General features: G+C 31.1%; 2 protein-coding genes across 2 annotated transcripts in view; one reads left to right on the forward strand and one right to left on the reverse strand.

Annotated features, from left to right (window-relative positions):
- Positions 1-14,998, reverse strand: part of LOC148308752 (protein FRA10AC1 homolog) — a 104,839-nt gene that overhangs the window by 22,097 nt on the left and 67,744 nt on the right. The window lies entirely within an intron of this gene.
- The window catches only part of stac (C2 and C2B_Munc13-like domain-containing protein staccato), a 110,018-nt gene continuing 101,178 nt past the window's right edge, over positions 6,159-14,998 (forward strand). Inside the window, exons 1-2 of the mRNA XM_088261175.1 lie at positions 6,159-6,344; positions 10,079-11,036. Of these exons, the coding sequence (XP_088117301.1) occupies positions 10,162-11,036 (875 nt within the window). The 5' untranslated portion in view covers positions 6,159-6,344; positions 10,079-10,161. The remainder of the gene's footprint in view (positions 6,345-10,078; positions 11,037-14,998) is intronic.

Below are 14,998 nucleotides of genomic sequence, written 5' to 3' on the forward strand. Positions count from 1 at the left end.
GAAACCCGGTCGCTGGTCAAATAAAAAAGTGGAAAAGCTAAAAATATTGGTTTAAATCTAATAATAAATTAATTCTTCATTAATTTGGATTCGTTATCGAATAAATATTTACGGTTAACGGTTTTGATATGAAAGTAATTTAATTATTCCATATGACAGAAATATCCTCCACTATAAGTTCCTTTACATACGTCATCTGCGTGCTATTGAACGTGTTTCAATCATATATCTTAGAATTTGGAGCACAAGCTTGATCAACATATGTACATACATCCTCAATACTCAGTTTTGAAACAGTAATCCATATCATTAATCAAAGTTCTAATGGTGAGTAGGCCCCTGCATAAAATTGATACAATGTTAGTTGGTCGATAAATATGTATATGAAAGGAAATCAGTCTTACGGTTCAGGTGCCAGTCGAGAGTAATAATATATTAGAATGAAAAACACATAGATTCCTTTTGAACTCCTGGGAATTGAACCCGGGACTTACAGCATTGTAGCCACTTATTTATCACGGGTTATCACTATAATATGGAGGCAGAAATAATATTAAATTATCCAAAAAATGATAAAATAATGAAAACATTTTTAAAAAATCTCGTTATTTACTGTGACACGTGTTTGAATATATTCAGCTTCATAATTAAATACTGTGTTGTTGCAAGATTAGTTTAAAAAAATAGTAATATTTAAATTTAAAAAAAAAATAGATATTTCCACAATGTCACTGCTGAATCAATTAATGGAGCTACTTATAAGTAATTCATACGTGAATACATCATATTTTAAAGCGTTTCATTTAAAAAATTACAATTCTGAAATATTTTCACCTGTGACTTATGTTATATTGTATATGTATATTTATAAGGAAAACCAATCGCTTGAAAACGTAGGTATATAAAAATATTATCCATGTATGAAACTATCTTTAAGTACATTTAACCCACTCAGTACCTACCGCGAAACGTGTAACAGGAATTAAGGCAAATTAAAGTCAATTTATTTTGAACAATTCTTCAAGGAAATTTGTCTGGATAAGCAACAAGCTGGGAACAAACTACTCGGATGATATGTTTGAAATGGGTTGAATAAACATTAGTTTTTTTGTAGCCACTCGTTGATAATTACAGCATGTTTAAAATATTGCAATTTCCTTGTACCAACATCATGATTTTGTTTTATTGATTATTTATAATATGGGGATAACCTTTGGTACGTTATACCTTTTACAGTAAAAAAATAGTAATGAAATTATAAAGATCATTTAGTAAATTTTTATCTCAAACTCTAACTAAATTTACTTTGATCTGAAAGAGGTAAAATAACATTTATTAATTTAAACTTTATTTTTCTATAATCTAGGCTAAATTCAACATTCCAAACTTACTAAAGTTTAATAAATATTCTCAGCGCGAGCCCCCCTGACTGCGAGACCCTGTGTTTTTTCTCCGTCGGACACATAAGTGTCTGGGACGGTCCAAAATATTGTAAACTATTAGTATATCATGAAAATTAAATAATCAGGTTTGTAATTCCGTGGTAAAGTGTTGAGGAGTTTCTATGTTCGATCCACACACTGCCATAACTTGGTTGCAATTTTCAAACGCAAAGCGAAAAAATATTATGTAGAATTATTTGTGTATGTCATAAGAATAAACACAAATAATTCACTTCTTTCAACAACGTCATAAATAAAAAATCGTCAATTTTCAGTTGTGCATGTTTTCGGAATGCCCAGAAAATGTACTTTATCCCAGCAAAAGCGGTTTATTTTTAACTAAACATTTACCCGCTACAGGGCAGAAAGTGTTGTTTTTCATTTTGAAGAATAGGTATTCATTAATTATTTTTTTAAATATACTAAATATTTTTCAAATGGAGAAAAAACATTAAGGTTTTACCTAAAAAGATCTGTTGCATAGTAAAAAGCTCAATAAGTGGCTTGATATTTATTTTTAATACATTTTATTATATTTTTAAACTTTAAAAACGATCTCCTGAAAATCAGGTTTTTTGATATATGACGTTGTTGAAAGGAGTGAGTGATATGTGGATATGTTTACAACATTCAAATGGTGTATTTTTTAAATACAGCAAAACCTCGATATAATGGACCTCTATTTAACAAACTTCGGATATAACGGCTAAAAAACCGTCATTTAATATTATCAACATTTTCATAACTTTAAAGATTTGATTATGAAAATTAAAAAAAACAGCAAATGTAAAAAGTGCAAAAAAAAACTTGGTGAATTTTTTTAAGTAGGATCACCGAAAGCAAAAGCGTTGATATCAAACAGCAACGTCACTTCACGACGAGTGTCGGAAGACAATAACTAGTATTTTGTTTGTGTTTTGTATTGTTGATTTCTATCTTCATAATACAGTGTTCATTTTTAAAAAAATGTTTGATTTTTTTACACCTATTTTTATGTAATGAACTTTCGGCTTTAATGGACACCCTTTCCCCTAATTAGTCCGCTATATCGAGGTTTAACTGTAATGTTTTTTTTTGCGAATACCTCAGAAACTCATCACAGGAGAAATCTAATTTTGAAACTTGTAATACCGTACATTCTACAATCAGGCGCCACGATGGGTTTGCATTTCTTAGAACGAATTGATCGTAATTAAAAGCAGACGGTAGATCCATCAATTGCGTAACTGTTCTTCAAAACGATGATGAATCCATTTACTCTTCCTGAATCATTTAGTTGGTGGAAATTAATAACACGTTTAAGATCTGTATACGCTATTACGAATATTCCCAGGACATTGACTTATTTCGTGTAAGAATTTCAAAACATTAATTCGGTTTATTTGATTATTCCTATTCTTCTTGGCTTTTAACTTTTAACCATAGATTTTAACATATTCGACTACCTAGAATTAAACCTTTTACATGTTTCTTCCCCATTTTCACTATCATACATGGAAAAACCTAAAAAAAAAATTATAAATATATCGATGATTTTTCTATTTTTGTTGATTTGTATGTAAGTATTATGTGAATCTCTCAATACATCATTACTTACATAAGTTTATACAAAAAGTTTTATATTTCTATAATTTAAATAAGGTTGTCGACAGACTTTGATACGAGATAAAACTAGTCATCTTGTACTACCAAGCATTTGTCATATAAGTCAAACATAACGTAATCTTTTTAAGCGCATAATACTATGCAAATATGGAATCACATGTGTAAAAGAATTACAAATGCACATTCCTGAAATTAGTCTAAGAGTAAGACGTCACAACAGATGTTAATTAAAATATTCTAAATGAACTAATATTATATTACTTTCGCCAAAAAAAAGAGTTTTTGTTGGATTTCATTTTTATTTTTAAATAAACAAAGATTTTTCTAAACTCCATACCTGTCATTTGCAATTTATTTTCAAAAGTATATTTTTATTTCAACGAAAAACTTAATTTGTTAATACAAAAAGGTGTTTTAAGCAATAAATTGAAATACATTAAACGTTATCTGGGACAATGTGTCTTAAAATGAACTGTATAGTTGTCGTCAGATAACCTTTCCAAACTCTCACCATGACCATGACCATGTAAAAAATATGAAGATATTAGAATTTATTTTTAACATTATTTACGTAATAAAGCTCCAGGATAATAAAGTGACAGTGTAATACTCGCAGGTGTCTTACTTTTAGTCTGAAAGATGCGTTTAATATAAAAACGTAGTGAATATAAATACAGAGTCAGGACAAAGGAACATGTAAACAAAATATTTGAATTTATACGTTTTACTATCTAAAAATCACGAAAAATTACTAAATAGTTAAGGAAATTAACGAAAAATATAAAATATGTAGAAAGAATTATTGAAGTAAAGCTAACAGGGAAAGAGAATATCACAATGAGAAAAATGCATCAAACATACAATATATAGTAAAAAACGTATTAAAGGGATTCAGTATAAAAAAAATATAGTATAGCATAAAACACTTTAAGGCTTACTGGAAATGAACGTGAACGTGAATTTTAATTCATTCTGATTTGTAAATAGGTATCAACATTAACGGATATGATCCTGAATAGCTCCCACAGCAGGATACTCGTCTTCTAGGCGTCTCATTCTACTATACATATGTTGAACGTCCTGCCAGCCGTAAGTCCACAAGTCGTTATTACCTACATCCTTTAAGACCATTTGCATTTCGCAACTACGTTATAACAACAATAATATAAACACCATCCATCACTTACTTTGTACCAATGCCATTGTATTATATCATCTGCGAACATAATAATGTTGCATAACATGTACTTGGGTTACAATATAAAAATTAAACACTTAAATTATACCATTAATATATATAAACACGACTAGCCTTGAGAACTACCGATGTTCTTATTAACATATAAAAATAAAACCCTTATCCGCACCCCAATGGTGCAAAGGGCACTGTGTCATATAAACGCAGTGTTATCTTGATTGTTTACACATGAAGGAAGGGTTTATATTATCCACTGACACTTCGTGATGGAATTGCATTTTTAATTTATTATTAGATTAAAACCAATATTTTTACCTTTTCCACTTTTTTATTTGACCAGCGACCGGGTTTCGTCGTTACCGACATCATCAGACTGGTGATGTCGGTAACGACGCCAGTCTGATGATGTCGGTAACGACGAAACCCGGTCGCTGGTCAAATAAAAAAGTGGAAAAGCTAAAAATATTGGTTTTAATCTAATAATAAATTGAAGGAAGGGTGATCAGCCCTCCGCTTCAGGTACATATTGAATAAATATTACAGTGAAAAAATCACTTATATTTATTTTACCCCCCTTGGGAATCGAACCCGGGACCTCCAGAACGGTAGCCGAGCATGCTGACCATTACACTACGGAGGCGGATGTTCTTATTAGCAAGTGAAAATACAAAACGGGACTAAAAGCCGACTTTAAAAGAAACACATCAAACACATACTTGCTTTCTTTATCCATAAAGTCTTTAAAAACAGAAAACTTCATATAAAAAAAGGTATTCATCAATAGAGTAAGCAGATCTAAAATAATTTGATGGCTAAAACTATTGTAATTCATTATAATTGAATAAATATATAATGTAATACGGGAAAACTCAATTATGGTATTTTGTAATGAGTTATGTGATGGAATAAATTTGTTATAAATGAAGAAAAGAACGTTGTGTATTATCAGTTTAGCTTTCACTGATTAATATAACCATTCCAGTTATTTAATTGTAGATGCAAATATTTGAAATTTGCACAACTTGAAAAAAAAATATTCCAAGCTTCTGGTAAACTTTTGTTTGATTGACAAAGGTTTGTAATTTTCCAAACAATGCCACGTGCTTCGTGCTCCGTCCCCCATAGAGAATGGTAGTACCTATGCAATGGCTGTCTATAGTATGCAGAGTGTACTTACGATCAACACGAAAATTACATTTTACATTTCTGGATATCATGTCATCCGTGAAGCCGGCTACAGGATGGTTCATATTAAATATACAATACATACATTGTTCTTTTAACTAAAAAAAAGTAGATGTACTTTATATCTGCACCCCACACTGCGCCCACCTACGTTGCTGCGAATTAGTGTGGTTAAATGGAAAAGAAAGAAAACAGAAAATTTCCAATATGTTTTATTTCATTATGCTTGTTAATCATTGAAAATATTAAAAACCGATGAAACACTACTGCAATCGAAAACAATAAAAATGCAGTTAAATAAAAGTCACAACCGTTGTCAAGAAGCAAGCTGTACGCCATGAGAAATGTTTAGTATAGCGTGTGTTGCTGTTAGTTCAACAGATAAATGAGATAGGAGATTTTGAAATATGAAGAAAAAAACTTCAGATATTCCTATACAAGTTATATACGAGAGTATATATATGTATATATATATATATATATATATATATATATATATATATATATATATATATATATATATATATATATATATATATATATATATATATATATCATTTACTCGTATAACATCATATTTTTTTTAAACATGTCGTTCTTTTTGGGCTGGTTAGCGAGTTTGTACTCCCCCTGTGGTTCATTGGATCAAATCAACATTAGCCCGAGTACAATGACTGAGTGTAGATATAGTTTCAGTCCCTTGCAATACCCATAACACATAGCACTATCTCACGATAGAACGCGCATAGATAAAGGTGCTTCCAGTTGCACCCCAGTGATATCGCGTGCGATTCTACATTAGTTGGTGTTACACGCGCGTTTGTTTACATTATGACCGCTTTGAGATCGCGAATTAAGCGAAACAATGACGATGAGTCAAGCATATGATGTGGTGAAAAGTGTACGAAATTAATGTGAGTGTATTAAGGACCTATCTAAGTCTTTTTTCGAGAGTGCTAGTTATTTTTTTATAAATTTGACTAAAGCGAGTATCAACCTTTCGGTATTCATTCATTGGATACATGTCGTTGATTTTTCATTTTAAAAAAGGGTTTTCATCATTGTTGAATGATTTTAACCGCCACCTATTGGTGAATAAGGCACTGAATTAGAACTGCCCAGCGTAATCTTGATCTAAGTTGTGTGAAAAAATACATTCAATAAAAGTGTGTTTAAATACGTGTCATTTTTTAAAATTAGTAATTAAAGGTTTATTAATGTATTGGTTAGTTGATAAGTATATCAGTTTTTCATGAATCGTGCACCCATGGATAGTATGGCCGAATGACACGTTCCGTTTCGTATTTTAAATAATTAATAACTCCTTTACTAGAATAAACAATCACTTTTTTGTAATATCTTTTAAAACCTAATGTGATACAAGCTTTAATTCATACAGTATCATTATCAAACACTGTATTTGATAATGATGCAGAATGCATCAAAACACTTTTCGCAATCAATTTTAAGAAATAGTGGTATTTACCATATGAAATTTAAATAAAATCCTAATACTGCTTGAATAGCTATGTCAGCTACTTTTAACTTATTTATCGCAACTGCAGACAGTTGGTAGAGTTCCATATTGAATTGTTGGGTAATATATCCAAAATTAAACACGGTTATTGGATTGAATTCTACTTTTATGAACAAATGTGACATGTGACGCGTTTCGTCTTATTAAGACAGTATCAAACACTGAAAATCCTAATAAACTACGGTTGCATTGCACACTATATGCCTTAAATGTATATAAATGCAACATATTTTGTAATGTTAAGAACCAGAAACTTAAAACCTCTAAACTATTACTTCATATTTTCTTTATGCAATACCTTTTTGCCAATGATTTTTTGTTTGTTCAAGACTTTAAAAGTTGTTACTTTAAATTTATTATTCCTACTATTTGGTATTTGAAAAACATTTTTCGATATCCGACCAATACCAAACAATACCGTTTTATTGTTTAAAAATGCCAAACGCACGAGATTCTGATACCAAATATTGTAAATATTTATGTCAAATAACACTCTTTCACGAAAAAAATACGTTTACATATTTGCTCTTTTAAGCCAAACCAGACGACAAAGATAAAAAAAAACAAGAAATATTCGCTTATTCCATTTTCTAAATTTAAATCAACTTTCGCGGCCAACAAAGCTCATCTTGTGGTGAGTCACGTGTTCATTACGCGGGAATGGGATACACTTCCGGTATGACTAGTTGCCATGGTTACCCAAGTGTAAATAAATAATGTATAGTAATCAATAAACTGGTTAAAATTCTGCGAATCATTAAAATATTATCAGGTACACAATTATGACGTTTGTAGGGAGGTACGTATTTAGGTGCACAGTGGAACCCCGAAAATGCAAAAGATTTTGAAGAAAAACAAATGTGTGACACTAATTTTTTGAGGTTTTTTGTGAAAATTAAAAATGTTTTTATCTAATTTTTTTACTAATTACGATTGTTGATAGTTTATAAAAAAATATAATTAAGTATAATCTGAGTAAAACAGGAATAAATCGGTTTCATGTAGACGTTTCTATATGCGATAATTATGGATATTTATTTATTATTTAATACAATTGCCTTTGACTTGTTTGTTCGCCTCCATAGGGTAATGTTCAGTACGCTCGACTACCGTATTGGATGTCCCGAGTTCGATTCCCAGGGGAGGGGAAGGTAAAAATAATTGTTTGTGATTTTACAATCTAATATTAAAAATAATTTAAAAAAAAACAGAAGATTAAAAACTTGAGAGAGTGGTTCTACTCTGGTAGCACTAATTAGCTATTTAAAACGGCTGCAGATAAATAAAAAATTACCGTGATAAAAATAATAACATCGCTATATCAATATCTTCCAAAATAATATATTATACTTATATAATACCGTCAAACACAATGGATCATTCTCATGTGTTATTATTGGCTAATAAATTAATTTGAAAAATCACAAGACTATCGGTAATATTCTTATTGATATCTGTAGAGAAGTAAGGGAGATATGAAGGTTTAAAATTGAGATATTTTAATAAAACGGAAAACGGACACCACTATACGTCATAAAATTCTACGTCATCGGGTGTGCTATGGGGCGTATCTATTTGTGTATCTGCTTTATAGATCTGCAATAGTTGTAGTGTGGATTCCTTTCTGTGACGCCATTCTTTACCAACTTACGAAAGCAACGTTTTACGAAAGCGAATTTCGCAAAAGAAAATGAATGAAAATATTGATTATATCGGCTGTTATGAATACAAAACGAGTCTTACACAATCCTCTTTAGGTTGAGTATGTTAAATTAGATATTCCTCCCGAGTGATAATACCCTATTTTAATTTTTTTTTTATTGACAGTAGTCGCAAACAATTTTTTTTATTTTTGGTTTAAAAAAAGGTTGTATAAACGTATATGCTATTTTTTTTGTAATAAAAGTGTATAACATAGTTATACAAAGGTTTGATTACGTAGCAGTGTATTGGAGACGCGAGGTGTGTCGATTAAGTAACAGGAAATCATACAATTGAAAGTTTACGGCATTGAAAATAAACTATTATTTTGTTGCGGTTTGATCATCAGAACAAGTTACTCCATTCTCCAACGGAAGCTCAGCGATGTTGCACACATCATTTACTTAATATAATTTTATTTGCTGGATAATGCTTTTTCATAAAATCTATCATGCCTCGTGGTTCGATGCATTCACCATAATTGTCACCGTCTTTGATATTGAAAATACTAAATAAATATTGAAGAGAAAAAATATTTAAATACATATATAAGCTATAAATAAGAATTGAACAATTATTTCTATTAATATACGAGTATTAACAAAAGATGATTTACATTTTCAAAACTTTAATTAATTACTAATTTTATTTGTTAATGGTTGTTATGTATTTAAAAACGTATTCATCAGAATGAATTTAAATAGTTGTTTACAACCCTAGGTCTGAGCTGCATACCTGAAACATACATATGATATTGATTTTAAGGCCCAATAAACGTTTAATCGTAACTTAATTTTCTTTGAACCCAGGTTACATTTAACGTAATTTAATTGTTTGCTTAAAAGACCACTTGGTTGTCAATAATGGGTAGAATTGGTGAATGTTACAAGTGTGTAAAGTGATCACTTAAACCAGCCTATGACGGTCGTCAGCCCCGTAAATGCCCAGACTTCCATATTTTTCTTCATCTTTGATGAGATGTCAAAAAATAATATGAAAATAACTCCTGTAATTGGAGATAATCTAGATTTTGTGAACAAGTATTTGGACACACTCAAAATGTTGTAGAAAAAAATAAGTTTTAATTGAAATAAATGTATGGGTTTGAAAAGAAAAGTGTTTTCGAAAGGTAAGGAGTTCATAAAAAATGATAAATATCTTTTTAGTATATAGATTCTTTTTATTTGTGTGGAAACACGTCTGGTCCCCCGCTTAATAAATTGGGTGTTTGCAAGTTCCCCCGTAAATTATTATGTACACTTATATAAAATATAACGCTGGGCATATTCAGTGACTTATATTATATATCTCAGGCATGGGATATTAGACTTATATTATGACTTATATTATATATCTCAGGCATGGGATATAAGTAAAAAATTGCTATAAATAAATCATGCGCCTTTTCAGATATAAACATAGCAACGTTAGCATTCCGCTAGTTCATAACTAAATGTTTACAAAATGAAGTGATACAGACACAAGACAGCAATATGCAGGAATTATCAGGAATCATGAGGTCTATCGAAATATATAGGCTCTCGGCAGAGAGCAAGTTCCGGAAGTCGATTACCGACGCCGACGTCAAGATTCCTCGAGTCCGGTCAATGGTGAACTTCTCCCGGACAGCTCCCAAGCCGCGCTACTTCAAGAGGAACTATCAGAAAAGGCGAAACAGCTCCGAGGTAGACAGGATTTTAGCTAAGTACGCACATTTACGCGTCGCCTCCTCGTCCCACTCTCCCTCCGCGACTAACTGCGATAGTAAAAGCTCCAAAGAGGACAAAAATAGCGCAGACCCGATGGAAAAACGCGCCGGGAATAAGCGCGAGACTTCGCCATTCGCGACTATGTCTAAAAACTTAACAGACAGTGATAAAATCAACCTGCGCACTAAACCGAACTTCGCCGGTGTTAATACTCAGTTCCAAACGTGTAGAAGAAAAGTGGTTTCGTGTCTTATTAATACGACCGACAAAGACAGGTGGAAATTCAAATCTTTCGAGTCTCTGTCAAAATTGAAACTAGAAAAAATAAGTGAAACGCCAAAAAGTGAATCTAATACACGAGTTAAATTTCTCACGTGTAAACCGAATCCTGTGATCGAAAGCCCCGATTTAGACAATGTGCCAAAGCGATTGAAAAGTCTGAATTTTCGCGAGGAGAGTATTCTTCAGAGGCCCGCGAGCGGAAACTGGGAGCTTCCGGTCAGGAAAAGGGTTGTGAAAACCGACGAAATATTTTATGCCAAAGATGACGACGAAAGTGTAGAAGTCAAGAAGCGTTGGAAACCGAAGTTCCTAAGGAAAGGAATGTTCGACTGCTGGGTGAAATGGAGGAGAAGGAGAATAGACAGCACTAACGAAGAGTGAGTACTTTTTTCTTGTTGTTATTTTAAAATTAATTATGTGAAATAATGCTTGATTATATAGGAGAGTGTTCCCAATATGTACATCAATTATATAATATTTCATACTTTTGTATTAAAACCTACGGTTTATGAATTAACTGTCGTTTTCAACTTCGACAAGTCAAACGTCAAAATAATTCAAATGTCAGTTAAAAAAGGAAATTGTCCAGGAAATGACACGGTTCTTTATATAAAATGCCCGAATAGAATATAATGTTGTATGAAATATAACAATTTAATCGGATTATTTGCTTAAGATTTATGTTTTTAGTGAGAAAAATTGCAATTCATTGCGATTTATCGCAATATTATGTTGCGCACTGTTTTTAAAATGTATGTAGGTACTCGATTGTATTTTTAAAGTGTTTAAAACATAATTTTTAATAATGTTTAATTATAAAGATGCATATTTTTCATAATTCATTTAATTCATTCTGTCAAAAACTTGGTTTAAATATATAGGTTTCAAAAAAATATTAATAAAATGATATTGAAACTGTCTCAAACAAGGTTAATTATTTGAAAATTGTTTACGTAGCCGGAAACCGTTTTATACGGATTACATTATATACATAGGAATATTTAAATGAATTTGACCCCTGTCTGACGTCTGTCTGAATACATTAAAACGCAAACTTCAAAGTCTTATAAATATGTTAAAAGCGTCATCAAAATATGAACCAACATTTTCAATTCGAGCATTTAATTTTAAAATGAAATTAATTTGAAATATCCGTCAATTTTTACCTATCACAGCACAATACAAAAATAAGGGTGAGGAAATAATCGATATTAGGGTAGGTTTTGTCCCAACGCTCGTACATATTTAAGGTGACCGATTACATGTCGTGGGTGATTATTTTTTACGAGGGGCATTTATCGATTTTCATATTATTTTATCAATTTAACATACTAGTATGACGTCAGTTAACCCCTATTCATTTTCTTTAAACTGTGTGGAGTATCAATTTGCATTTATTTTTTAATAGGTACGTGTCTAGATTTATTTTAAATAGCTAGCAATACATTTAAAGCTAGTAAAGAACATCAGCTGTAGGTGAATGGTGATACATAATTGAATTAACCTTTAGTTTTGTACTGACATTTTTTGGTGGAACTGCATTTTATATATTATAATAAAGAACTGCATTTTATATACTATATTGTATCATATATATTTTATTTGTCTAGTGACTGGGTTTTATAGTAACCGACATCATCAGACTGGGACGGACCAAACCTCAGACCAATCTAATGATGTCAGTTACGACGAAACCTGGTCACTGGTCAAATAAAACTAAATATATGTTATTTCATTACATTCAATTAATCGATTGAAAAAATATATATATACAATTTTAAAACCACGTGAAAAATTGATATCTCAACCTACATAAAGAAGAATATGGATTTTTGGGTATTAACAAAACCAACGATTTGTCGTTAGCTGGTTTAATTTATCACATAACACACATGCAACATTCACCATTCAACCCATGATTGAAAATCACACTACTCAAATTTCAAATCACAGTATTAAAATCTCAAGTTGTATTTATCCTTTAATTGACATCTTATTTTACGCGTGAGATATCGGCACCATCGATGGTTGAGTTGAGTAAGTTTTTTTTGCTTTAAACTTCACGAAGTGTTTATTAGTTTGTTCCCCAAATTAATTGACTGAGCTGGAGACGTCTGAGAACACGTTTTTCGGTTTTGATTTAACTTATAATTTGACTGGTTACTTAATTCACAATATTTTGAGTGCGCCAAATCATTATTCACAAATTTGTATTTGTCCGCTCAGGAGTTACTTGACTAAAATGACAGATGTCAAAATGACATCGCTCACTCCTTTCAACAACGTCATATATGAAAAAAACTTGATTTTTCAGGAGATCGTTTTTAAAGTTTGAAGATATAATAAAATGTATTAACAATAAATAACAAGCCAGTATTGAACTTTTTACTGTGCAATAGATCTTCTCAGGCAAAACCTGAATATTTTTTCTCCATTTGAAAAATGTTTAGTTTCTTAAAAAAAGATAATTAAACAATACCTTTTCTTCAAAGTGCAAAAACAACACTTTCTGCCCTGTAGTAGGTAAATATTAGGTTAAAAATATGTCGCTTTTGCTGGGATATAGTACATTTTCTGTGCATTCCGAAAACATGCATAACTGAAAATTTACGATTTTTGACATATGACGTTGTTGAAAGGAGTAAGCGACATGTCAATTATTAATAATTACTCATTTGGAAAAACCCTGGTTTAAGACAAATTTAAGACACGCTCTAAATATTAGACATGAAAAATCATAACGAGCCCTTTATTAAATTAAACTAGGAGCAAATTATTTTCGTGTTAGAAATTCTGAATTTACTTTTTTTAACGATGTCAGTGTTGAATATGACATATTTTCGTGTCATAATTAATTGGCTTATTAAGTTAGTAAAGGGTCAAAGGTACCGCTGGTAAATTTGTAAGGTAATGTTCGCCATTGGCACAATGACAGAAAATGCAATAGGATTCCACATAATAATTAAAATAAAACCATTGCACTTAAAAAAAACTTTCAAATCTATAACATCGGTCGACATGGTTTTTGGGTCTGGCTGTATATGATATTTTTTTAGTTTCTTCTATGCTACAAATAAAGAAGAAAAAAAGTTTTTCTGATCAAAGTTTGATTTTGTATAAACTGTAGCATTTTTTCCAATTTTCAAGATGACGAAGAATATGGAAGTCTGAGCATTTACGGGGCTGACGACCGTCATAGGCTGGTTTAAGTGATCAATTTACACACGTGTAATATTCACCAATTCTACCCATTATTGACAACCACACTACTCAAATTCTTGGACGTTCTGTTTATATGAACCAATTTAGAAACCTTGTTCTTGAATCACTAGAACTTCACTAGAGAAATCTATTGGTGAGATGTAAAGAAGCTTTTTATTAAGCAGAAACTCTTATATTAATAAAAGAATTTCTAGTAGTTCTCAATTATGTTTGTATGGGCTTTCGCGTATTAAACTCAAAATTTAATCTACCATCATATTCACATTGAACTGATCTTGGTAACGTCTTTCAAAGTCCATCACATCTTGTTGAAAACGTTCTCCTTGCCCCTCAGGCGCCCATAGTAACTTTAAATTGGTCCAGATGTACGGTTGGGATGATATTTGCATTGTTACAATCTATGTAAAAACAGCGGAATTGTAGATAAAAGCTCTAAAAGTAATTAAATAAACGTTTATGGGGGAAACAACGTGCAGGGTACCATAAGGCATAAAGAGGTGAAAGGACTCTAAGTAGAGAGTGACTCACTTCACGCATGGTTGTTCAACACGTGCAGTACAAAGGTACTTGAAATCTCTTTACTAGATGCGTAGGTACTAACGGTATGAAGGGATAATTCGGAACAAAGGTTAATACTGCAATTTAAGACGTCATTTTCTTTAAATAACATTTCTTTGTCATAAACAACATATGTTAGTACGAAAATCTTTTTTCACGCAGAATTGTTCTTCTCCTTCCGATTACTAACCCAAAAAAGAACATATTGAAGTGATCTAATGACTTAAGTGTAATTAATTCTAAGAAATAATGATGTTTTTGAATTATTTACTAAGAAAAGTTATTCATATGATACTCTTTTTATTAATTAATATAAAGGAATCTTATGTAGTTATTTTTACATTTAAAATGTAAAAATGACTCCTAAGTGGAGAAACCTAGATTTGTGGAGGAGGATTTTGACACACCCAAAATGTTGTGAACAAAGTATAAGTCAAATTATAAGTGGTAAAATAATTTAAATTCATATTTTCAGGCATCTCCCAGTATGTAAAATAACTCGGTTAAGATCTTGTATACATTCAAAAGAGTCTTAGCTAAATAAAAATAACTCAAATCG

This window comes from Brachycentrus maculatus, unplaced genomic scaffold (assembly GCF_059751285.1).
Source record: "Brachycentrus maculatus isolate JH-2025_06_01 unplaced genomic scaffold, ASM5975128v1 h1tg000150l, whole genome shotgun sequence".
Lineage (NCBI taxonomy): Eukaryota > Metazoa > Arthropoda > Insecta > Trichoptera > Brachycentridae > Brachycentrus > Brachycentrus maculatus.